Source organism: Adiantum capillus-veneris, chromosome 1 (genome assembly GCF_014529385.1).
Source record: "Adiantum capillus-veneris isolate H3 chromosome 1, ASM1452938v2, whole genome shotgun sequence".
Lineage (NCBI taxonomy): Eukaryota > Viridiplantae > Streptophyta > Polypodiopsida > Polypodiales > Pteridaceae > Adiantum > Adiantum capillus-veneris.
The window spans coordinates 120743566-120769175 of NC_140931.1; the positions used below are offsets into that span (position 1 = coordinate 120743566).

The 25610-nt window shown below is 40.8% G+C and overlaps 1 protein-coding gene across 1 annotated transcript; it reads left to right on the plus strand.

Moving 5' to 3' along the window:
• Positions 1-1914: 1914 nt before the first annotated feature.
• On the plus strand, positions 1915-4821 carry LOC147465452 (uncharacterized). Its single transcript, XM_086511684.1, has 3 exons — positions 1915-3874; positions 4304-4396; positions 4505-4821. The coding sequence occupies exons 1-3, from the start codon at positions 3666-3668 to the stop codon at positions 4572-4574; spliced, it is 372 nt and encodes a 123-aa protein (XP_086367810.1). The 5' UTR covers positions 1915-3665; the 3' UTR covers positions 4575-4821.
• The last annotated feature ends 20789 nt before the right edge of the window (positions 4822-25610 follow it).

The following is a 25610-nucleotide window of genomic DNA, read 5'->3' on the forward strand; positions in this document are numbered from 1 at the left end:
TGCTCTTGCATTGGCAATAAATCCCGTGTTTCATTCCAAATCGAAACACATTTAAGTCAGGTATCATCTCGCGAGAGATTTTTTGGCCAAAAAACTCATTGATTTGGTCAAGTTACACGCTGACGACAACCTAGTAGATGCTTTGACAAAAGGCTTAGCTTTGGAGCAATTTACACATTGCAATGAGTTGATGGGTATAGGTTGGAGCCACTAGATTGCTTCACGGTTGTACATACGAGGTCACTTGGGCTGCGTTGACCTTCAAGTGGGAGTTTGTTAAGATTCAGTCCAACTGGCCGGACATCCCACTTACTACTAACCATATACTAACTTAACTATTATATACTTATTCTTCAATACAAACAAAAGAATAAGGAGCTACAACGGGATAACGTTGTTGTGCTCTCCACCCAACAATAGGTCTCTCTCTCTGTTCTCGCACTTGCACTCGCACACACTTCCCGTGGCACCTTCCTCTCTCTCTCTCTCTCTCTCTCTCTCTCTCTCTCTCTCTCTCTCTCTCTCATTCCAGAGATAATTACAAGCAATTTGATGGCAGCTACAAGAAGTTACTTTGTAGACGATTCTCACCATATCTCTCATAGAGGCCTCTTTTCCAATAATACTTAGATATTTGCTCTTCCTTTTCCGTGTAAGCAATTCAAGCTGTCAAGGAAGCTTCAGCCATAGTAAGATTTCTCAAATGTCTCATCAAGAATTCAACAATGTTCTCACAGATCTCATCAATAGGCGCTTTTACATTGGAGTTGTTGTCTTACAATATGCTCTCAGATCGCATGAGCTTGTCCGCGGTGTGATAGTGCTTATTCCGATTGATGCATCCGATGACACAAGCATCAAATATTCACTATGAGCATCGTGGTTTGGTCAAATTCCACATCTTGAAAACCAACTTCAATTTTTGTGCACTCAAATTGTTACCAGTGGGACCTTGGCTACCCACATATTTATTTGGCTATGGTGTCGAGGTAACCCACAACACTGCAACCATTTTTGCCCTTAATCATGTGCCTAAAATCCAGCCAATTTTTTGTCCAAGCCTTTTCCAAAGAGGCATTACATATCATGGGAGTTAACGGAGTCCTAAATCAATTGTCTACTCCAAGTCCAAGGCCCTACACTTTACCACCAACTCTTAAGCTTCGAATTTAAGAACACCTTCTCCATTTCCATCTCCATCACAAGCTTCCACACCTGCTCCGCCTGAGATAGCCACCTCTACCCCCACATCCCCTCTCCCTAATATATCCCTAATATTCCAGACCTCTGTTACAAATCGACGCCCTCCCTTTGGAATTCCACCACTCTTATTGGCTCCCACATCCGATGCTCTAGAGAATACAGCGATGGCCATAAAGATTCCAAATATATATAATTTTATACTTGTTGGAATCTTGGTACTACACATGATGTGATGTAACGAAGGAGAACTCATGAGGTAGTAATTTGTCAATTATTATAGACAAAGAGATCAATGTATATTAAAACAAAAAACAGAAAAAAAGGTTTGTACCTAGTATCTAACGAGTTGTTTTCATGAAGGTTTGAAATGTATCTTTGGTTTCAAAGTATACTACACGATATGAACAAGATAGTTTCTACCTTATTTGTTGTTTACGCTAACCCTAAAATATGTGTAGAGTTCTGAAATGTTTGAATTGCATGATTGATAAAATTACCTTTCTTGAGTCGAAGCATGTAATGTAAGAGGCAAGGTAGCAAGATGCTTATCTGCCAAGAAGAATTTCAAGTACAATTGGACACAAAACAAAACAAAAATCCTATACGGAAAAAAGAAGTGGGTCATCAAGCCATTTTATTGAACCAAAACTACCTTGTTGCTAGGTCATAGTTTCCATATTAAGCGTGTGTGTGTACGTGCACACACGTGTGTGTTCTTAACACCTCTCTTGTGGCCTCAGCACTTGGGTGCTCTAATCAACTCATTTTTTAGCTTGTAATATATAAAAAGATCTACCCTTTGTCTGTGCTTGCCAAATGCACCCTTCCTCAGCTTCGTGTAGTGCATCCTACACAACATGAAAATTCCTAAGCAAGGAGAAGTACGCTTTTCTTGTGTTTGGCATGGGGTCTTCCAAAAGATGATTCAAATCCTCTAGGATGAAATCAAGCAAGAGCCTTTGTTATTGCTCTCCCATCTCTACACTCTACTTTGGCTAAAGTAAACCATGTCATTACAGCCAAAACAATGAAGCAAGAGGGCAGGCTAGGTGGGCGACCAAACCATGGTGAAGCACGGTGGTATTTATAATGGAAATTGATTATTGTTTATTTATTGCAATTGACATTTGTGTGTATATAATACTTCCCTCTAGATGACTAAGGTTAATCATTATGAATCTAAAGTTATGTATTGGGAGTGGATAACAGTTGTTTACATAGAACCACCATGATTCCTTTCGATCTATTATTTGACCTACGTATTGTTATCACACAACACTAATCTCTACTGACTCCCACCCCTACGTTGTAAACAACTCTCTTTACAAACCTTTAAAATGTTAATGCATTTAGTGTGTGTTTCACTTAGTTTTACACTTCACAAGCAAATCATCTTTAGTTCTTGTCTTTGAGAAACATGTTTGATGATAAAACTAAGCACAATGGTATCAGTGAACCTCCATACATTCTCACAACTCTATACCCAAGAAACTTTGCAACCATGCCATCAGCCACTTTTAGTAGATAGAGGTTCTTTCAATTGTTTACATTATGTTGTAAGCTACAAAATTAGTTAAATTTTAAGTCACGCTTTGTACTTATATTTATTGCAGCTATGTGAGCTCACTTGATCGTCAATATTTAATACACATTTTTGCATTCCAACATATTCCAATTTGGTACCAGGTAAATGCTTCATAAATTTTATGTCTTGTCTAGTCCATTGCTTACATGCACACAGATTTGCTGATTTAGGCAGTGTGTCAATGCTCCTCCTGGTGTAGATTCGTCGATTTAGGCATCACCACTTGCCCGTACAGATTTGCCAATTTAGGCAGCACAACAACAAACTACACATTCACGCTTTTTAAACAATATCAAATGAAAATTCACCGGTTTAGGAAGCATGTCTTATTGGTTTAGATTCGCCAATTTAGACAACACTGATCACGAAATCATGCTGCAATGGTTGTCCACCACTGTCCTTAGTATGATTTTGTTACCTGGTCCAAGGGGCTGACTGCAAGTGTGAATAGGGAATGAGGCCCAAGGGGGCTATTTAATGGGAGATTGGGAGGTTCATTCCAGACAGTCCCACCAGGGGCATTATACCTGGCCCATCATGGCCACAACATTCTTGTCTTCGATGTAAATGGCATCATTGCTGAGGTTCACAGCATGCAAGACGCATGCCTCCATCTCCACATTTCCCTCCCCATAAAGTTTTGCCTCTTTGCTTCGTGATAGTTAACGTGGTATATCGGCTTTGTGATAGTTAATGTCACATTTCCTTCAATACGGTGCACAATGAAAGCATAGCTCTCCCACGTGCAAAGGTGACAGAGATGGGTAGGGTTGCGTTGGTATCATGGAATGGCATGGATTACGAGATCTTCACTTTGAAATCATGCATGAGTTGAATTGGTAGCAAGAAGGGCACCCTCTCAGAGTACACATTGAGAATGGTATATTGGGTGAGGCTGATCTTTTCTAGTGATATCGATCACCATGTGGCCATGAGCGACTATGACAGCAATGTGCTTAAGGCCATCTATGAGCTCCCTCTCCATCACCTAGACACCATCATCAATGGTGTGGATGATTGGGTCCTTCACTGTGATGCCTTTGTAGTTAGAGCTTCCACATGGGCACATGCTATCCATACAGCATGGTTATCGGCATCGCAAATTTCTTGGTGCATCCATGGACTACCCTCTCCTCATCAGCAGAGAACCCCTCCCTTTTTCTCCTCATTGCGGGCCACTCACTTCAAAACCGTCTTCCCCACTGGTGTTGTTGGGGTCGTTTGCAGTCTTGGGGGAAAAACCCCTCTTTTAATATGTCTGAATGAATAAAATGACCCCTTATTTTAGGATTTTTTGTTTCCCAAAATTGGATATTAAAAACCCCTTATTTTAATGTATCTTTGTTAAATTGCCTATTTTTTTTGCAATTTAAAACCCCTCCTTTCAAACTCACGTTATACATTAACATGATTACATAGTGCACCCGCACCCCCCGAGGTTGCAGTCTGACCAGCTTTGTGCATTTATGCAATGCCTTCGGCATCTACATTAGCCCCAGTAATTTCTGAATGCAGGGGCCCAGACCACTTGGAGGTGATGTTGTGTAGATTATGGCCACACTCTTCTCGAGTATCAACATGCATGCAAAGTGTAATGAATGACAATAGGTAGGCTTTACAAAAGAACATAAAATTGTGTTGTTTTTAGCTGCCAAAATGTCTTTGGCTTTAGAAATATTCATCACTAATCAAGAGACATAATTGTCATATCTGCAGCCAATCTTGGAGCATCAGAAAGGTCTTGCGTCTGCACCTGAACTCTGTCTTATATCATCGTGGCCAATAAGAGAAAAAAACATGTGGGTTGATTCATGCTCGTATTGAAGCATCTCTCTCTCTCTCTCTCTCTCTCTCTCTCTCTCTCTCTCTCGTCCACTTGCAATCTGTCCAATTTTTCTTGTCAAAGCATTGTGGTACCTCTCAACACACTTACTGGATATTGTGCCTCAACCTTGAGTATATATGATCAGCAATATCATAGTGGCTTGTATAGCTATTGATGGGGTAGCTCTTATTGAAGGTCTCAAACTCAATTGTGCAATGTGTTGATGTGCATTATAGAATGCTTGCTTGGTTGGTTTTTTTATAACAGTTTCCACGTTGCCCTTGCCCAAAAACTTCTGGAATCTGTAGGCAGTTTTCTTATCAATTGCCTCAACTACCTGTGATCTCGCACTGCTCCTCCCCACCTCAATACAGTTGCAGTTGGCCAAAGGCACACTAGGGCAAGGCTAACAGGCATTGGGAAGGCACGCTCAGCAAAACATGCTGACATGCACTTAGAGAGAGAGAGAGAGAGAGAGAGAGAGAGAGAGAGAGAGAGAGCTTTCATGTGTAAGAAAGGCCATTGCCTCTGCATATATAGAGTGCAATTGAGAGTACCGATCACAAGAAGACATAGTTCTCTACACCTATTGACTCAACATTTTGCTCTCTCTCTTTGACTTCACTCTATATCCTTTGGAGAGAGAGGTAGTGCATGACGGGCAGAAGCACAAATAGAGAGAGAGAGAGAGAGAGAGAGAGAGAGAGAGAGAGAGAGAGTAAAAAGATTAAAAGCTAGCTTGCATTAAGTGGTACCTCCCACTATCAATACAAGGACCTTGTCCCAAATATTTCTTATGCCTACCCTTGTATCTTTCAAAGTAGTTAACCAATAACATCCCATTGGTCATTGGAGGTACATATTTAGTTTATTGTTGATGACCATCTATGTGCAAGTCTCTTGATTTATCACTTGTTAAAGATTGAAATGATGGTATTAACCTTCCCGTTCTCTTCTTAAGGGTAGGCCACTACCTATCTCTTCTTGATTTTATCACTTGTTCCACTTGCTGGCCACTACCTATCTCAAATAATTTACTTGAGAATTGAGACCTAAGGTCTTTGGTTAGATTGGGGTGGAGGATATTTGTTAGCCAAGGTTGGCCTAATAGGAAGAGGTGTTGCAAGCGAAGCTGGCTACCACACTAGTGGCCTCATATCAAGAAATAGCTCGGATCCACAATATAATCATGCTAATATACTATGTGAGTTCAATAGCATGGGTTTTTTATTAAACTTTTCTATGTGAGCTTGTTGGAGCGAGCTCTTTTTTTGGGGAGGGGAGGCCGTCGATGCATCACTATTGCCATCCTCCTTGGCCACCAAAGCCACCCACTCTTCTCCTTCACCCTCTCCTTCTCTTTGTCTTCTCTCCCTCCCTCTTTCTCTCCTTGCATCCACACATCTCTCTCTCTCTCTCTCTCTCTCTCTCTCTCTCTCTCTCTCTCTCCCTCCGTACCAACACCTGATCTCACTCACTCCCTCGATCTCACTGTCATGTTCTTTGTCCGTTATGTACCTCTCCCATTCTCTCCCTCCTTTGGCCTCCACGTGTATTTTAAACTAACTTCTTTCCTCTCTCAGCCATTATGTCTCTTACCCTCCCTCTCTTGCTTGTGTAATCCTCTCTCTCTCTCTCTCTCTCTCTCTCTCTTCCATCACTTTGCCTAGTTGCATCCCTTACCCACACCTTTCCTCATTGTGTCTGCCTCCATCCCTTTCTTCCACTCCCATGAACCCCCCCCCCCCCCCCCCCCTTTCTAGTCATGGATAGAGAGAGAGAGAGAGAGAGAGAGAGAGAGAGAGAGAGAGAATTGAGTTACGCAAAACATTGTGCTTCTACAATTGGACTCTGCAAAAGCATTTGACATTATATAATAGGACTTTATATCCAAAGTCTTAGCTAAGATGGGCTTTGGATCTAAGATGAGTATATGTATCTTTATGCAGGGTCATGAAGCTTCCTTCAAAATTTTACACATATATACATATGAATTCATACACATGCACACATATGTGTGTGTTTGTCTATCACCTCCCCACTAGTAATATCTTTATGTAGGGTCATGAAGCTTCCTTCAAAATATATACATATGAATTCATACACATGTACACATATGTGTGTGTTTGTCTATCACCTCCCCACTAGTGATGTCTTTAATGGGAGAATTTGATGAAGGGAGGGGGGTGGAAGGGGGCAAAGAGAGAGAGGGTAATGGACAAGGAGAGGACGCGAGAGAGAGAGAGAGAGAGAGAGAGAGAGAGAGAGAGAGAGAGAGAAGAAGAGAGTTTTAATGCCGTAGGAAACTATCCCAAGAGACTTTAAAGATCTAGCCGATGAGGAGTTGAATTCAAGACCTGTTATTCAACACGGAAATGGCATAACCAATCTACCACACTTGGGTGATAGAAAGGGAGTGAGAAAGGGATAGGGAGGGATGGAGGGTGTTGGCGAGAGGAATATAAGGTGGGAGGGGCCAAAGCACTGGCGCTAGTGATATCTCAAAGTCTTTTTGGCCTTGAAAGGCCTGCCTTAGTACCCAAGGGTGAAGGTCATTCAATTTTCTTTGTGAGACAATTGTCCCTTAGGGGCCCTTAAAAGTCTTATGAGTTGAAAGAAGTCATAGCCTTTTAATGATATTCTCTAAAGCCATTCACTTTTTAAGCATGCTTGAAAAAGGATGTAAAGGACAAAGGTTTAAAAAATTATATCCATAGGAGTTTGATCCCATGATGTGAGGAATTGATAGGGTCCTTTCGTTTAAGGACTTCAAAAAAATCATTTCATTGAATTGTTGTATTATTTTTTATACTTTTTAAATTTAATTTTTCTTATAAGAAAGCATTAAATGTTATTTTGTTTCAATTTTTAATGTATTTTTATTTTATTGTTATAATTACATATAAAATTTTAACAAAATATGAGAATTATCGAAAAAATTATTATATCCTATGCCTATTTCCTATGAAAATATTGAAAATTTCTTTTGTTTTAATTTGTCAATGGGTCCCTTTATTTATTTTTCCTTTTCTTTTTATTTTGTTTTAGAATGTCATTGTGAGCCTTTCAACTTGTTGTTTAAGTGGGGCGCTATGTGATACATAAGCCATTTGTGATATTATGTGTGTATAATGGACAACAAAAAATTATATTAAAATACCAAAAAATGTGATTGTAAGACATACTCGCTCCCCATAACTCTCATCCCCACTGATGATGAGTCTTCTCTTTTGTTTTTTAAACTCACAATTGTGAGTGAAATATATTGACATCCCAAAATAATTACAAATACATGTGTGTTGAGCCATGACGTCTGCCAGCTAATATAGTTACATTGGTTGATAAGGGAGCCACCCCACGACAAAGGTAAGACACCTGGATGGACAAGGGATATACTCTTACCCATGTAGATCGGGCATTGTGGCACCCATAGTCGTGTTCCACTCATCAGAGTTCCTCCATTTTCCATTGGCGACAATCGCTTCCTTGATTTCTTGTATGATCTCCTTGAACCTAGCTGTTTCACGGGCGTTCGCAAAGAGCTAACGGTTCTTGGCCTTCCATTTATATTTGAAGTAGAAATAAGTGAGGGAGGTCCTCACTTGTAGTTCTACATTGTGAGCATCTATCTGAACCAATACCTCTGGCTAGGACCGTCACACCAGTCATCAGCAAGGCTCCCAAAGTACCTTCCATAGAAAAACCTTCATTCCATGTGGCCATTGTGGACACCAAATGTTCTTAACGATTGTCACCCATCCATTGCTTGCCCCATTACTTATTCAAGGGGTAGAACCAATTGGTTGATCCCATGAGGGTGTTATACACGTCCTTGGTATGCGGTTTCAAGAAGTGTCTGCCCATGGGCCACCTCCATGCTTTCCATTCAAACCTAGCCTTGCAGGTCGGCATGCAACAAATTTTTAGCCGTTCTAATACTCTATTGCCCATCACTCTTTTAGTCCCACTAAGATGGAGCTGGGATGCCAGTTGGTCCGATTCTTTCCAGCCTCTCATGCTGCTATCCCAAAACTGGCCCAACCATTACAAAGGCTTTGTTATTTATCTTTCTAATCACCTCCCTCCAGAAGGGGTTCACCAGGAAGCTTTTTGCCTTAGAAATCCATGGGGACCAGTGAGTTATTGAGTTGTGAAAGTACCTAGTTATCTCTCCTCATAAGGCTTTCATTGCTTTGTTGCACTTCCGAACAAGATCCCCCGTTGTGCCCCCAAGTTTCAGGCTAGACCACTGAGTGGCAAGCAACTTGTCGTGCAACTCTAGCCCTTCCCATTGTCCACCTTGTGAGCACAATTTGGCATTTTCCACAATGGCCTTTGTCATAACAGCCCATGCTTGGTCTTGCTTCATAATTTCTACCACAAACTTGGCACACATTGGACCTCTACATGAGTTTTTCCTGTCCACAATAGAGAGGACTCCACTGAATCCATCATACCCTTCTTTGTAATAGACTAGCTTCTTCCCTACAACTTGCTTTCTTTTGCTAGTGGCATCAAGGTGATGCTCTTGGATGGCCCAATAGTTTATTTCCTTGACTTTTCTAACTTCCTCCCAAAATAGGGAGCTCTTTTTCTGGGTTTAAAACCCCTTTACATTTCATAATTGGATAACTGATTCTTCCATTACTGAGAAAGGGGTACACACTCCTCAATCTCTTGGTAGTATTCTTCCATGCCCTCTTTCGTGCAATCCTCCTCCATCAATCCATTCCCATTCCCCTTGGTTACCATCATATTTTTTGGGTTGGAATCCCGAAGAATCTCAAAGATATTACCATAAAGAAAGGGGGTTTTGGGAATGTCTGGTGGGGCTTATTTCATTAGTCATGTCGCTCGTGCTTGGGATTTGAACCGCTTTCACAAAATATTGGAAATTTGTTGCCAACCTTTGTCTTTCTTTCCCTCTGAGGGTGACACAACAACCTTTTGAACCATTGGGATGCCGTTTTATGCTGGTGACAGATGAGAAGCAATATCTAGGGGTGGCCTTTCCTTTGCTATGTTGGGCTTGCACGGGGTTCTCTAACTTCTCTAGGGTTTCCTTATGTACGTTGTGTTGCCTCTCTTCTTGAGTCTTTTCATTAACATTTTGAGGTGGAATCCTTGATTCGGTATCCATTTGGTGTGTTGCAATCATGCCTTTTTGCTGGCATCAATGCATGGGTTGTTACCAAATCAACCAGACACGACTTAGCAAAGTGCCCAAATTTTTTACACTATAGACAAATTTAGAGGAATGAACTTCATACCGGCCCCACATTTACTACTAGGTTCTTGGACTGGAGCTTTTTAAGATCCCACCAAATACACACCTTGTTAGATGTGATTCCAGCAGCCCTACAAGAAGGCACAAACAGCGGGGTACTGATGCCACTGCTAGATCTTTTAGGTTGTTCCTCAACCATAATGGGAGATTGACAAACTCCACCCAAACCGGACACATCTCACTAAATGCATTAGTAGATTTAAAAGGATGGATCCCACAGAAGCACACACACCGGTGAGCGACTGAGGAACAATGGGCTTTTGGCAAACGTATTAGCAACCACTACATCATTGTTGAAATGCACAAAGAAAAAACCTTTCACAAGGTACTCGATGAACACCGTTGATCCATTTCTGGTTCAGGACATTAGCGTTATTCAACCAAATTATCAACTTGGCTTTGGCCAGCACCCCGCTCATGAATCTAAACATCAGCGTAGAGTTGGCCACCTCAACAAGATATTTCTTGATAAGCGCGGGCGGGACAACCAATGTAAGTGCATATCCTTCACTTCCACCCTATGTGGAAGCATTTTCCTAAGGGCTTGGAAGGGCCTATCACCTTTAACAGCTTCTTGTGTAGCTGTATTAGCCTCCTCTTCCTCGAATGTTCGCTTGTTGAGCGACATCATGCTAAGGATATACACGAGTTCTTTCTTGATATGCACTTTGCGCCCTCTTAGTTCTTCTTTTCAATTATGTTTGAAGTTTGTGTTTTGAAAAACAAGTATTATTTTCATGTGTGTCAAATAGAGTTCTGACCATCTTCGTTGCCCGCCTTTTTTCTGCGTTGTGATGTGGCATATGTGCCCACTTCCCCTTGTTCAGACACGAAGCCCTTAGTCTGCCCCTAGTCACCCATAAGGGCTTCCGCATATGACAATTTTTTTGTACTCTCCATTATCAAGCGCTACTCAGTATGAATTGGCCTTTGGCCCGAGCCTTGGCCGAGTCTCCCAAGGAAAATAAGCGCAAGGGATAGGAAGCACTTGTAGGTAATAACCATAGTAATTGCTATCTGCCAACATGCTAAGTGCCTAAAAACAAAAAACGATAATAAGCGCAATTAGAGCAACAAGATAATAAGCATGAAATGCTTAAATACTTGGTGTAGAGAGAAAAAAAAGGCAGAGCACGCTTGCACTCTCTGCTCTAGAAGCGACACGTACAATTTGCAACTTGCTTCGGGAACAAGCCCACACTAGGGTCTCAAAGTACCACCTCACCACCACTATTGGGTTGTAGACAGCATAGCTAGGACCCCACAAACGATAACCGTTGCTACCAAGCTACATCATTGCAATTCAAGCAATCCTATACCATCGCCCAGAGAGAATCCCTACTAATCTTAATCACATAATGGAAACTCAGTAGCTATGCAAGTGTATAAAGGCAAGCAAAGCCAACACTTATGCAAGTGCATAAAGGCAAACAGGGACCATGATGAGTCTTATCTTTAGTAGGCCTTCATGACTTTTCACCTTGTTTTTCATTAGTTTAAAAAGACAACTTTCCTTAATATTGATAGGAAAGTGGGCCTTCCTTTTACTCTCTCTTTCTCTCTCTCTCTCTCTAAAGAGATTGAGAGAGAGAGAGAGAGGCAATCAAATGTGCAGATGCAAAGCTTTAACATTAGTTTTGCTTGAAGACAATTCAAACATTTGTCGATAATACACTAATACTTGTGAAATTTTGTCTATTTTCTTCAAACATAACTCCAAATCTAGTCGAGATTTTGCAATTTTAACCAATTAGAAATAAATTAAATTTTGATTTTTTTCAAGGAATGTGTGTGTGTGTGTGTGAGAGAGAGAGAGAGAGAAGAGAGTTTGAAAGGAACGTTCATCTTTACTTTCCCTTTTAACCTAATGGGGAAAAAGAAAGATATAAAATGAAAGGAACGTTCATCTTTATTTTCCCTTTTAACCTAATGGGGAAAAAGAAAGATATAAAATTTTGAACCATACTTGAGCCATACCAAAGTAATGAAATTAAAAAAGAAATTGAGTCATACCGCTTTCAAACTCTCTTCTCTCTCTCCGCTCTCTCTCTCTCTCACACACACACACATGTCACTTTCATCTTTAGCTCATTCTATGCCTATCCTATACATGAAAACTTTGGTCTCTACCTGGCAAACTCCATTGTTTGGCTATGTTTGGTTAACCTAGCTGCTTAAAACAACAACAGTCACTATACTTACACAAAATAACTACTTCAGCTTGCTGTTCTACAACCACTTTTGTTGGCTTGTACTCACTAGATGGAGGAGATGGTTATACTATCTTTCTTTTTTTTGCAAAACCCACAATACGTGGGTGTATATATTAAACAAACCAAAAATTACAAGATAGTCCGTGCTCGACCCGAACCACGGAAGCCATAAACCCATCAATCCTCAACCATTACCTCCTAGCACAAGATCTCCCCAAGATTCCACACAAAGTGTACTATCCAAACCAGATACAAAGAAAGATACATTAGTTGATTAGGGAGCCACCCTCAACAACCATAGGATACCATATAGCCGAACAAAAGGGGGCTAGGCCCAAAGTCCCCATCACCCGCCTGGACCGATGAGATGCCACCAAAAGGGAGCTGTTGCACCAGCCCCAATGTGCTTCCCAAGAGCCTGTAGCCAGCAAAAAAAAGTGTCTAGACAAGGATCCTAAGCCTAAGGGGTCAGGGACCTGAGCCAGGGGTTCGAACTGGACAAGTGTGGACTGGGGATCCATATTATGGCTAGGGCTAGGAGCCGGTCTATATATAGGGTGGTAGGGCGGTGGATCCGGTATCACAATCACCTAGGCCTTTCACTAGTATCAAAGCTCAGGGGGGAGGAAGGAGAAGGAGGGTGGAGGGCATGGAAGCAAGGTCTCTTGCATAGAAGCAAGGTCTCTCTCTCTTTCTCGCTCTCTACAGTCATGGAAGCTCCGACATCTCGCTCTTCCTTTTATGAGAAAGGCAATGTCGTGGATACATGACCGTAGGTGGTCTCAAAGAAGAAGAAGAAGAAGAAGTCCCAAGGCGGGTTTGGACAGAAAACAGGGGATGTGGGAGCGGTCCCTTGCATGGGGGTGGCGGTTTCAACAGAGAAGACGATCGCGGGGGAAACCTCCCTAGCATGCAAAAGATGACGTGATGGACCTGCACAGTTGGGTGCGCGACAGGCACCAAAGAGAAGCGCCATGGCATACTCTCCATGTTTTGTTTCCTTGCTGAGGCCATTCGGAATCGGCAGAAGATGGAGCAAACATTTTTTTCCTGCATGCGCTGTCTGCAGCAGCCGCCATGGCCAAGGGCTTGAATTTCATGTTTTTCAAGATTCAATTTTATTCAGAGCTCCCTCTTTTCGGAACCCTCTCTTGTTAAGGGCTGCGGCCCATGGTGGACTGACCACGCAAGCAAGTAGTCCATGGATGTCAGCACCAATGATTGCAGCAGAGCATCCTACCGCTTCAAATCCGCCGTCAATCTAGTCAATTACAATACACATTTCAAATCTGCAACATTGTGTACTCTTTACGAAGAAGAAAGGTACGGTTGTAGCTTAACCGATATTAAATCGGGACGGCTGTGATCCAACATGGATTCATAGTAAGCTTGGCATGGAGGGCCATGCAACATGCAAGATGTTGCATTGTGGTTACGACGACATGTTTCCCCCATGGTTTCCGTCGTTCGACCTAGACTTCTAAGAGTTGGTAAGTAAGTCGACTTTAATGTTTTCAATTATAACTTCTTTGAATCTCGCAGATCTCTGTGCATTATACGAATAACAAGCAAAGCATGGAGAAATTTGAGCATGTTCGGGTCTACAGTTATAGCTGTCAAATTCCCAGTTTTGGCTTGGAAATTTTTTATCCTCGGCAATGTTTGCTCCTCCGGTTCATGCAAGGCTTACGCCATACTGGTATAGGCAAGGCCTGTGGCATTTAAGGTGACAATATTTGGCAAGGCCAGCCACTGATTACACTTTCACGAAGTTGTAAACCAAGTTTGCTAGGACATGGCTCCTCGGCCAATTGTTTGTCATTGTTGCAATCAGGCAACAACAAGATCTACCCATTCTCAACAAGCGTGATACGACAAGTTTTCTACGATATTACAGGAGCACGGCTCCATCTACAGTATCTTCAGGAATACAATAAGCAAGCCAAGTAGGTACGAGGAACATCTCTTGCAAGTATTTTCTATTTTGCAATACAGTGTACAATTTGACAAGGTCGATTATCTGTGAATGATCGACACGGTCGACTTTCTTTTGGTATGACATCGGTTTGTTAGCATAAATATCCTTTGACTATGAGCTCTCAGGAACTCCATAAGTTGTTAAGGGTAACAAGGCTTCCAATTTGGCATCTTGCATTGAAATTTTCCCGTCTGGCTTATGCTATGAGCATAACACCTTGGAGGAATTTGTCAATTTGTCAGCGTGTTATTTCATTACATGCAAAGAGGGTGTATATGATATACACAACAACTCTCTCTCGCGCAGCAGCTATGGCTATGAGCCATCTTCCAACGAGTTTTTCCTTCAGAATTTCAAGACAACTGGCTACAACGGGATGACCACGTTAGAAAATTTTAAGTTTGCTTGTTTTTCCATGTTTTACGTGAAGCCAACAAGGCCCTTTTGTTTTGGCTCTCACGTTTGAAGCCATCACTCTCGTCAAGGGCTTACAATTTTGCATGCAAGGCATGCTAGTTAGGTGGATTCAATTCTACCGCCTTATAAAATACGCTTCCGCTATTACACTAGAAACTCTGTCAAGGACACAAAATAAGTGATGGACTGTTTTTCATTACTGTCCACACATAAAAACACTAAAAGGAAACTAAATCTAGTACTTATTTCACAGGCAAAGTGCCATATTTAAGTCATATTTGTAAAGTCACGACCCCATACATGGTAGGTGGGTCAAGCTGTGGCTTGTGTTTCCTATTACCTCTCTTGATGAGAGCGTTATATAGGCACATTGTTGCATGCTTATAGGATAAGCTACAAGTCGGGCATAAGATGCGTAAGAGCACACAGATTGGGTACACACTCTACAAATTTAAGGAAAGTTCCTCAGTCCAGCATGCTCTTCTTCTCTCTATCATTTCTCTTGAAGAATAATGAAAACTTCCTAAGAATATTTTGATATATGTTTTTTTCACGAGTCAGCCTGAGCGAAGGTGCTCTAACTCTCCGCTAGAAATTGGGCAAGATGCCATCCAAATTAGTCTTCATTGGTTCCACGATTGAACACTAATTGCCACGAGGGCTATGAGCCACACACGCTGGCTAAGAGTCATTGTCAGATCTCGAGTAAGACCCAACTGTTGGCATTCCGTGATTGTTTTCACGATCCAACAAATCTATTCAGTGGAATACACATTGATGTTAATGGACAAGCAAGAGTCTTGTCATTACGGATGTTTAGAGTGTCATTTTTGCACTACGTGTTTTTAGTGCGACGCTCAAGTTGAGTTTTTGATAGCCTTAAACTCACATCAACTAATCTCTATCACGGAGTCCAGCTACAACAAACTGCTACGATAGCATGGCTGTCCATAAGAGCTAGGCATTTCACTTTTGTTGATATCCTGCTCTCTTTATAGCACTATAAGTGTCTATGGAAGTCCAATTTTGGGGTAATACCCAGCGGATGTTTACTAAATCATCCCATCGGTAGTGAGGATCATAGTTTGATCCATTTTTGTTATGCTTTCAAGGAAAGAATTCCGCAATTTACCACACAGGTAGTGGATAAATTCAACTTTTTAAGTTGATTCCAAACGTTCTGTACACGGTTAACTAAAGTTACCGCTACCTTCTAGTTGAGCAGTTTCTACAAAGGGTCTTACCAAGGGATTTGACTACATAGATTCTAACCAACGGGTTTGGATTGCGAAGGCAACACCTAACGTTTCTAGTGCAATATTGCTTGGTTTTTTCTCAGGTGGGTGACATGATCCTCTGCATTTGAATACGGGTAAGTGACCATTAAGTTCAAATCTCCAGGTACGCATCTATTGATTTGGTCTTATTCCATTTTTTTGTATGTTTTTCTTGGTTTTTTCAAATTGTATAAATCTGCTTGAATATTTTTGAGCCATGCCAAGGGCATGTCGGAATAAAGTATTTTGGGCCGTAGTGTCCAATATACATTATGCTGTTATGAACCCACTTGTTGGGTTCGATTTGGCACATGTTATCACATGGGATACAACATGGTCTAAAAACTCAAGGAGTTTAGTTTAGCCAATGTGGAGCAAGGCTAATGAGGGTCCCTCTCACACCCGTCGTAGAGTGTTTGTAGTTACCTCCACACAGAAGTACATCTTGTACTTGTAGGATGTTCTCTTTCCAGACATATTCCACATGGGGCAAATATGAGTCTCTCTGACTGACACTGGTGCCCACTATTTCAAGTATGTGTCACGACAAAGTCCTTAGGTGCTGGTCAAATCTGTTTTCTAGACCATTTTCAGCACGACGTATCAGGAGCAATTTCGATGGCCAAAAAATGTCGGATACTTAGAATGACTTGTTCAGGTACAAGTAATGATAAACAACATTACAGATGGTTTTCTATACATATAGCAAGGCTCTAAGTTGTTAATGAAAAGTTTCTTTGTTTCTCTCCTAGGAGTGATTAATTTTTCACCTTCTATTATAGTTCAAACATTTCAGCAAGGCTTGCAAATGATTGCAACTGAAAGTATTTAGTTTCTTTGCAAAACTATTTACATTCCTCTTTACTGTGTGCTACGCACATCACATTTTCCATAATTATTGGCACGGATGATAATGGATATCCAGGTTTGGATCTGTTTTCTGCTAAATGTATGCACACTATGTGTTATGGGCCCTAGTGTTTAGCAAAAACTGATTTGGAACGGCATGCGTATTCATCGAGTTGTTTCTTACAAATCATTTTGCACTCTATGTGCAATATCTCTATGAGATTACTTTTGGATCTACCAATGAACAATAAACGTCATGGCTCGGTTTGGGTACTTGTGGATTTTTTAAGATAACCACGATGGTTATTTTGGACATTGTTGATTCCTCAGCAATGTTGTATGATATTGTGATCCCCGTTTACCAGCCATCTGGGAAGACTGTCTGTAAACCGTGGGGGAAACACAAGTATCTAAAGGATATAAACACAAGTTTGAATTCTAAAGGATCTGCTAAGCACATATGTTAGCACAACGCAATTTGAATGGTCGATTCTCTTCCTATTCTAGAATTTTCTTAGGTTAGGTTTTCAACTTTGAACACCTGTTGTGGTGGGGTTGGATATCGTTTCAATAGTTTCGTAAGTTAAAGACTTAGTAGGTGTGCTTACAAAGTATGTTGGCATGTAACCTACATTAGGGGTGAACGTTAATTCTGTTTGTTCCAAAATGTTCAAAAGTCTGACATGAGGACTCTCCCTACTCTATCCCGTAGTAGCTATGAGCTTTTCAAGATACTGACGTGAGTTGGAAATCTAGCTCACAACTTCATGGAAAGTTGCACCAAGGTTACCTTCAGAAGTATACAAACTTGCTATGTCTCTTCGTTGTGGTTACTCCTTTACAGTACTCAAATGAGTTATACATTGAGTTACCATTTAGATACATGTGGTTGCAAACGGACAACAATGTTGAAAATCAAGATGTTGCTCTTGGTTTCATTGAACCTCCTCACTGCACCAAGTATCAATCATATGGACAATTGGCTCGTGTATGGGATGCCAACACGGAAAACATCATGTTCTTACGAAGATACTATCACTTGTGTTTTCGATGAAAAAAATGCTTCTCGAAGGGGGAAGTAATGTCAGGACAAAGATCCTAAGCCTAGGGGGTGAGGGACCTAAGCCAGGGGCTCGGACTGCACCAGTGAGGACTGGGGATCCATATTATGGCTAGGGCTAAGAGCCAGTCTATATATAGGGTGGTAGGGTGGTGGATCCGGTATCACAGTCACCTAGGCCTTTCAAAAAGAACCTGACAGTAAACAACCATCGAGAACCAAGATCACAACTTTCACCATCAACCGAACATCAAGAAGTGGGGTACAAAAGCTGAGGGTTGCCACAGACAATAACAGTGCTGCCACCATGATATCATCCACCTTTGGTTCCCATGCCCCATAGATGGAGGAGATGGTTATACTATCTTAATGAAGTGCACACCTTGCATATGTTTCCCAAACTATCCTAATGGGTGATTCTCGCCATAGAATCGAATAAGTGTAATGATTGTGCTTGACCTATATGGTGTTTTCTTGGGATCATTTGTTTTCCATCACCCAGAGGACGAGGGAACCTATCATCTTAAAACAAATTGTTACATAATTTTCAATTTGGTGTGAGCCCCTCATCTACCTCTTAAAAGAGGGCGTACTATATAAATAACTTTCTATTACTACAATCATAATCGTGTTCTCTATTCATGAGCTCTCTCCCTGTGTTGTGCCATTCTCAAGCCTTGATGCGTTGTATACAAAACCTGCATGTCCTAGATTTTTTCTCTGTACCATATTGTGGTGAATACTATATATATGTCTTGATCGCTCTTTCCCATGTTCCAGATCACAAAGTGGATGAGCTAGCTCTGGTCTGATGCCGATTAAGGGCCGCGTCTACTGGGCTACCCCTTGATGGTTGTGCTTCTATGGTCCTCTGAGGACTACATGACTGAGCAACATTCAATAGGCCCTATTTGTACAACTATGCTCTTTCGAGGCATACTAGGCAGCTAGCTTCATAGAAGGAGTGCTCTGTTACCCAGTTATATTCCATTTGCATGTGGCTCCCATTTAAACATGAGGGTTTTTGAATCCCTCATAGCCTTGATTTATGGTTTCTTTAGAAAGGGAACGTTGTTGTCGAGCATGCAGTCTTGACTACTTCAATATGGAGCTTTGGTATGCTAAATACAATCTCTCAGGTGTGTGCCAAATAGTCTTTTGAGATTGCTTGATTTTCAGTCTTATAATTTAATTTGCAAATTGCATGCGTGTCCTTGAGCTTAGTTAACCCCTTCGGCTTGTCCTTGCGGTGGTTTGAACATGCAATAGGCTATGTATACATGTGTGTCACTGTTTATTCAGATGAACTATTATTGTTGGAAAGGTTGTGCCAAACCAAGTCATTATTATTTTAATTTCTTCACAATAGATAACACAATGGGAGTGATTGAGCGATAAGTGCTCCTTCTCAATGGTTTGGTTTCTTCTAAAAATTTTAGAAGTTTATACATCTTCTCAAATTTGTCTATGCAGCATTTAGATATACACAATGATTTTTTCTTAAATGCTTTACTGTTTGGTTGCTTTTTGAGAATTTTTGTGTTATGATTGACCATTTTTTTTTCTGGAGATGCCTTGATGGTATAAGGTTAAGAAGATTTTCTATTTGGAAATGTTTGGATGATAGAGTTAAATTTTTCTCACATATTGTTTGTAATCCGTTTGTTTCACCTGTCTACAAAAAACACATGGCTAACTTGTGTCGCATACCTTGGTGACAATTATTTCATAAACTTCCTAGGGTTGGCTGAATTTGGAAATTTGCAAAGTGAATTAGGGATTTGGAATAAATTGAACCAGGGATGGTGCTACTGTTTTAGATTCATAACAATAACGAGGATCGCTTACATTGTTGGTATTGAAATCTGCAATGAATGAGGTAATTTTCAGAGTTTTTACTACAGTCTTTAAGGCTTTACTTTGTCGACACTCCCATTTGGGATTGGTTGCAATTATTGAGCATGCCTCTGAGGGTTATTAGTTCTCTCATCTATATTTCAAGCTTGGGAAATATCACTTTTGTATAATCTACCAAAAAGAGTCTAAAAGACTAGTTGATTCTAATGAAATTCAATACTAGGACTAGCTAATGAGGTCACTTAGTGTTAGGACATTGGGATTCTTTTATCATTCTCATAAATAGGAAAAGTGGATATTGTTTACTTGGGTATTAGTTATTGCTATACAAGCTAGATATATGGTCGATTTTTTATAAAAAGATTTCATTGCTAGAATGCAGCCCTTTTTGACTCTTTATATCACTAGGAGTGGAGGATTTTTGGTTGTACCTAGATAGAACTCACCAATCGTAACTTGAAATGGTTCACTAAATTGAGTACTATTGTAGAACTGGAGCTCATTATAGATTATGAGCTGATACAGTGCATCATTGAAAGTGGTTGGGCAAGAAGGCTTCTTGGAAATGTTGCCTAGTGAATGTTAGCATACAATTTTACTGTCATTTTGGTTCCTTGTAGCTTAAGTGGTGTTGACCTCTAGGTGATGTCGGCCATCTGCTGGCTCAAAATGCTTAGTTGAATATGGTGCTATTAATCTTTCCTACTTTTGAGCTTTGAAATAATATACCCTATGGTAGGTTCAAAATGGGTTTTCTTGAATCCTCTACTCTCTTAGAATCTCAGTGGAGTTGTGATACCTGGCTAACAAAATTTGTCTTTCACATGTTTTTGCATACCATAATGATGACTTGTTTACAAAAACCATTATAATTTATAAGCGGTTTGGCAAGAAGGCTTATTGGAAGTGATGCATGTTGGATGTTAGCATATGGTTTTACTGACTCTAATAGGAGATTTCTACCTCAGATGTAGGTTTTCCGTGGCACAAACTATTACCTAAACTAATGGGTAGTGGTTGGCATACCTTTTGGCTAACATTGTGAGTGGAGCTCACTAATGGGGTGGATATTAGCTGGTTGAGGATATTGTGTATGAAACAGGTGTAAAATATTAGATCTATTTCTTGATTACAAAGAACCACTTTAAACTATAAGTGATTTAGCAAAAAGGCTGCTTTGAAATAATTCCACTTGCTAGCTCGGAATACTTGTTAGCTTCCACTTGCTGGCTTGAAATACCTGGCTAATTTAGGGCTGCTAGGCTCTCCTGCTTGGTAATGTTTTAGTATTATACATATTAAATTGTTCACTTTAGCCGGTGTTTCATCTGAAACCTAGCTTACCAGTGGTGCATACTTTGATGATTGTTGGTACATAACTTGCCTAATGCATGGTTAATAATACTTTCTACTACCTAGCTTGTACTGATGATAGCAACTAGGAATGATTAACATTTGCAACTCATAAACTTTATGTCTTAAAAACTAGTTAGTTATATTGTAAAGATAGTGAATAAACCATTTTGTTGACTAAACCATATAATTTTTTGACTAAGAAGTGATTCAAGCATTTTTTGTCCTTATATTTCATTGGAGACAAGAACATCTTGAAGCTTGAAAGTGGTTTGACAGAAAGGCTTCATGGGGATAAAAATGGGTAAAACACTTGGATCAGAAGGGGTGATGGCCTTCTGATTAGAACTTAATCTAATTAATATGTATAATTTCCTTTAGCAAATTGGGTACTACTTGCTTTTACAACCTATTATAAAGATACCACTTGGATTAGAAGGGGTGATAGCCTTCTAATCACAAGCTTAAAATGAAATTTTTAAATATGAAACACACTTTTTACTTGATAAAGGAGGGGTATTGGCCTCCAAATCTCACTCTGACAACCTCATAACGTTTTTTTTGAAAATGAATACTTGGTGAATTTAACTCTTCATGGATGAATGGTATAAGTTAAAAAAGGTTTTAAGTAGGACATGGATAACAATTGAGAGGGTTTGTTGACCCTGTAAAACGTATTCAAGGCTTTTAAAAAAATTGTCTTGTTTATATGGACACATTTGAGGAATCTATACTTACTTAGGATCTTTTTGGCTTTGATGATGTTCGTCACTGTCCTCTATCACTTTAATATTAGTTGTTCTTGACTATTTGTTAACCACCGGCGTCCACTTCTAGTAGTCATGGACCGGGCTTGTCGGTCCAATAGGAAAAGGGTAAGAGTGATCGCCGATAAGAGGTGCACTCTAACTGGAACATTCAAGGGTTAGTTGGCTAAGCATGGGCGCCCAAGTGTGAATGGGCGAGCTCATATAAAAGTCACCTATATTAGTTGTTCTTGACTATTTGTTAACCACAGGCGTCCACTTCTAGTAGTCATGGACCGGGCTTATCGGTCCAATAGGAAAAGGGTAAGAGTGATCGCTAACAAGAGGTGCACTCTAACTGGAACATTCAAGGGTTAGTTGGCTAAGCATGGGCGCCCAAGTGTGAATGGGCGAGCTCATATAAAAGTCACTAAACCTAAAAATCACTCATTCTCTCATTAGTGCAATTGAAGAGTACTCTTGCTTCATCTCCATCTTCATCTTCTTCATCTCCTTGTGTGTGTGTGTGTATGTGTGTGAGAGAGAGAGGGTGTGTGTGTGCACGATTGAGCATTGCAATGACGGCACGGCGGCGGCGAGGCGGTTGAGCACGGCATGGCGGTAGCTCGTTCTTCTTCGCAACGAGGAATCCTCCACGAAGGCGAGCATAGGGCGGTGAGTGACACATCCTTGGTCTCTTGAGCTTGCTAGATTAGTTTGGTTGTGTGCTTGCAGCCATTTGTGGCTCGCACACAGTATACGGCAAGTCCCTTGCATTGACACGTGTGATAGACGTGTACATTTTTGGTGCCGCTACCGGGGAAATGCCCTGCATTAAGCTTGCGTAGAACTCTATGCTGCTTTGTGGTGCATTTGAAATGTAGGAAAGGTAGAGAAAGAAGGTGTGTGGCTTGTTCATAAGGATTTGTGACCTTTGTTTAGTTGCAGTGTACTGTTTTTGTTAATAAGGTTTTGCAATGTACTGTGTTTTCTCTGTTGCTAAGGTGTTAGAATTAAGGTAGTAGATCCATAATGTTAGTTTTGTAAGGTATAGTAAGTAGATTTGTTAGCTAATGAGGTGGTGTAGTATTGTGTTAGTGTGTAACAGTAGCTGTGTTAGTTGTAAGCACGTAGGTTAGGTGTGTGTGCTCACGTGCAGCGCGGCCACGAAGACCTTAGCCCCAAAAAAATTTATTTTAAAAAAATTAAAATTTTAAAGGTAGGATCGAGAGCAGGAATATTCCCCAGGTGCAAGCCCAAGCCCACGCTCAGGCTCAGGCCTTAGTCACCCTTTAGAATTACTTATTTTAGCCTCATGCCTAAGTAAAATTTACGTTGTGTTGTAAAGCACACCACGACTCCTAAGCGATACGCTCATTTTGAGCTATCACATGCTTTAGTCCGAAAACCAATCATTAAAAAATATAAAACCATAAAAAACGAGTGAAAACGGGCTGCAAAATGCCCAAAAATCAGGCTGTTACCCTTCGAGGGCCTCACAAGCAATGAATCAAATTGTTTAACTTCTCCCCTTTGCATTTGGAAACCAATGATTGGAAAGATTGTGTCTCTTGCTGAATCTGTGCCAAGGATTGGAAAGATTGTGTCTCTTGTTGAATCTCCCTTGACCACATGGAAAATTCTCCTTGCTCCGGCTAGTGCATTCTGTAGAAGCCCAATGGCACAGGGATACACAAACACACACACACATAGTTGCTCCTACCACCTTTGCATAATCTGGAATTTCTTTGTCACTCTCTCTCTTTCTCTCTCGGTTTCAAATTGATGTGGGTCTTCCCTCTCATTTGACTATTTAAACCTGCAAAGTGCAGGCCTATGAGACACCTCCCAATGACGACCAATTCTCTCTCCAAGTTGACAGTGATATGTGAATTTCTCGGTCTTTATGGACTTCTCAGCCTGCATGCCAACATGGTGACGGGGCATGCACCCACACTTTTGGGGTTCTGATTTGCAGGTGAATCTCTCTCTCTCTCTCTCTCTCTCTCTCTCTCTCTCTCTCTCTCTCTCTCTCTCTCTCTCTCTCTCTCTCTCTCTCTCTCCCTCTCCAATATTGGTTGCATCCATAACTGCACGCACCCTTTCAGGCTGCGCCACTACTTATATGCCACTCTCACTATGGCTATGGCTACACATGTTCTATTAAGCTGCTACATGTTGTGAACTTAATACATGCTACATCCTGTATGATTCCTGTTTGTTGCCTTGCTTCGTACATTTGGAAACCATGTATTGGTTTTGCAACTCAATGATTTCTTTCCGTGAGTTCTCCAAGAGAAGATTTCAAAAAACTAGATTAATTTTTCACTATTTTTCTCTCTTTGGGAAGGAATGTTTCCTTTTCCCTTTGCCCTCAACCGGAATTTTGAAATTGAAAACGGCATATATTGAGGTAAGACACATTTTTCCCGGACACTGCATGGCTGTGTTTTAGAAAAAGAAACAATTTCACAAACATACAAAATTTCCTTTAGGATATACTCAAAGAGGAAATTTTGCAAACTAATTGGAATTTTTTTCAATTTATATCTATTTTCTTAAAGTTTTCAAGCGGATTTTCTCCTTATCCCTCTCCCTTCATCTGACTACTTTGGTTTTTCAACCGGATCAAAGCTAAGCTAAGACACACTTTTCTTGAACACTACTCCATGGCCACAAACTCTTGGGATGCATGAGTTGCCACAATAGCCTCCCAAGTACATGCAACAACGGGTAGTACCACCTTGCTCGCTATTTTGGGCCACCTGCACCTAATCTACACTCAGCACTAATAGCCACCATGGCATTGAGGACCTCGGCATCTGTAACCTTAAATTGAAGGGACATAGGATCTATATGATGCATCTATGAAGTCCTAAAATTGAAGTTGTGGCCGTAATGAATGCCCATGATCATGCCGATCTCTACCCCTTCCAGGCTTCCACATTCTTATCTACACCAAAGATCTCTTATTTTTCATGATCAATACCACAACTAAGTCTCTTTCCCTACCACGGCACATGCCTAGAGCTGGCATCTCGGTCCCAGAACATCTCTGATTGTGTAGTGGAAACGGTCTATGAACTTTGAGAATGACAGAATCAAGATAATTAGAGTGAGCATTTTTGTGAGATTACTTTGAAAACATAGAGGGTGAACTTAATTGATGGTAGCAACATAAACATAGTACTTAATTAACTTGGTATGAGCAATACTTTTGCAGGAGAGAGAGAGAGAGAGAGAGAGAGAGAGAGAGAGAGAGAGAGAGAGAGAGAGAGAGAGAGAGAGAGAGAGAGTATTAGAGAACATAACAATAGTTGAGGACCGGATTTACTTGGAGCCGATCCCCCCTCCAAAAGGTGTTTGTATTATAGATTCTCCCATCAAGAGAGAATTGATACAATACAATCTTTGTGTTCCTTGTGACCTAGGTGATGCAATGAAGATGGAAAGTGTCATGCATCACAAGCATAACATAAACGTGGTAAAAAGCATTAACTATCCCAAGCCTTAGTCCCAAGGACTCAAACACCTTCGAAGGTGGAGAGAGCTAGCGGGGAATGAGGGTAGGGAAGAGGAAGAAGAATCATCCATAGGAGAAAGAAACAACTCCTCACTTATCATCACTCTTCTTGCTTAGCATAGCATAATAGCATAGTAATGAAGATGGAGAAGATGGCAAGCTTAAGCATTGAATCGTGTCTCTCATTGAATTTGAATTCCTTAGCCAAGAGTGTTGGTGTAGGCAATCCACTTCTCAACAAGCTTTGAGAAGGAGATGGAGCTCTTGCACTTTGCACTTCCCACAATGAGAGACAGTGTGTATGTGTGTGGGAGAGTATACCCCCCTCTCATGTTTGGCCCACCCCTCTCTCTCTCTCTCTCTCTCTCTCTCTCTCTCTATTTTGTATTATTTAATTATATCATTTGGACATGTGTCCTCTTTTTCCTCTATGGGAC

Coding starts and splice junctions, on each gene's coding strand:
- LOC147465452 (XM_086511684.1), top strand. CDS start 3,666: ATGGTATATTGGGTGAGGCTGATCTTTTCTAGTGATATCGATCACCAT. Junction 3,875..4,303: donor CATGCTATCCATACAGCATG/GTTATCGGCATC, acceptor TTCTGAATGCAG/GGGCCCAGACCACTTGGAGG. Junction 4,397..4,504: donor AGTGTAATGAATGACAATAG/GTAGGCTTTACA, acceptor TCATATCTGCAG/CCAATCTTGGAGCATCAGAA.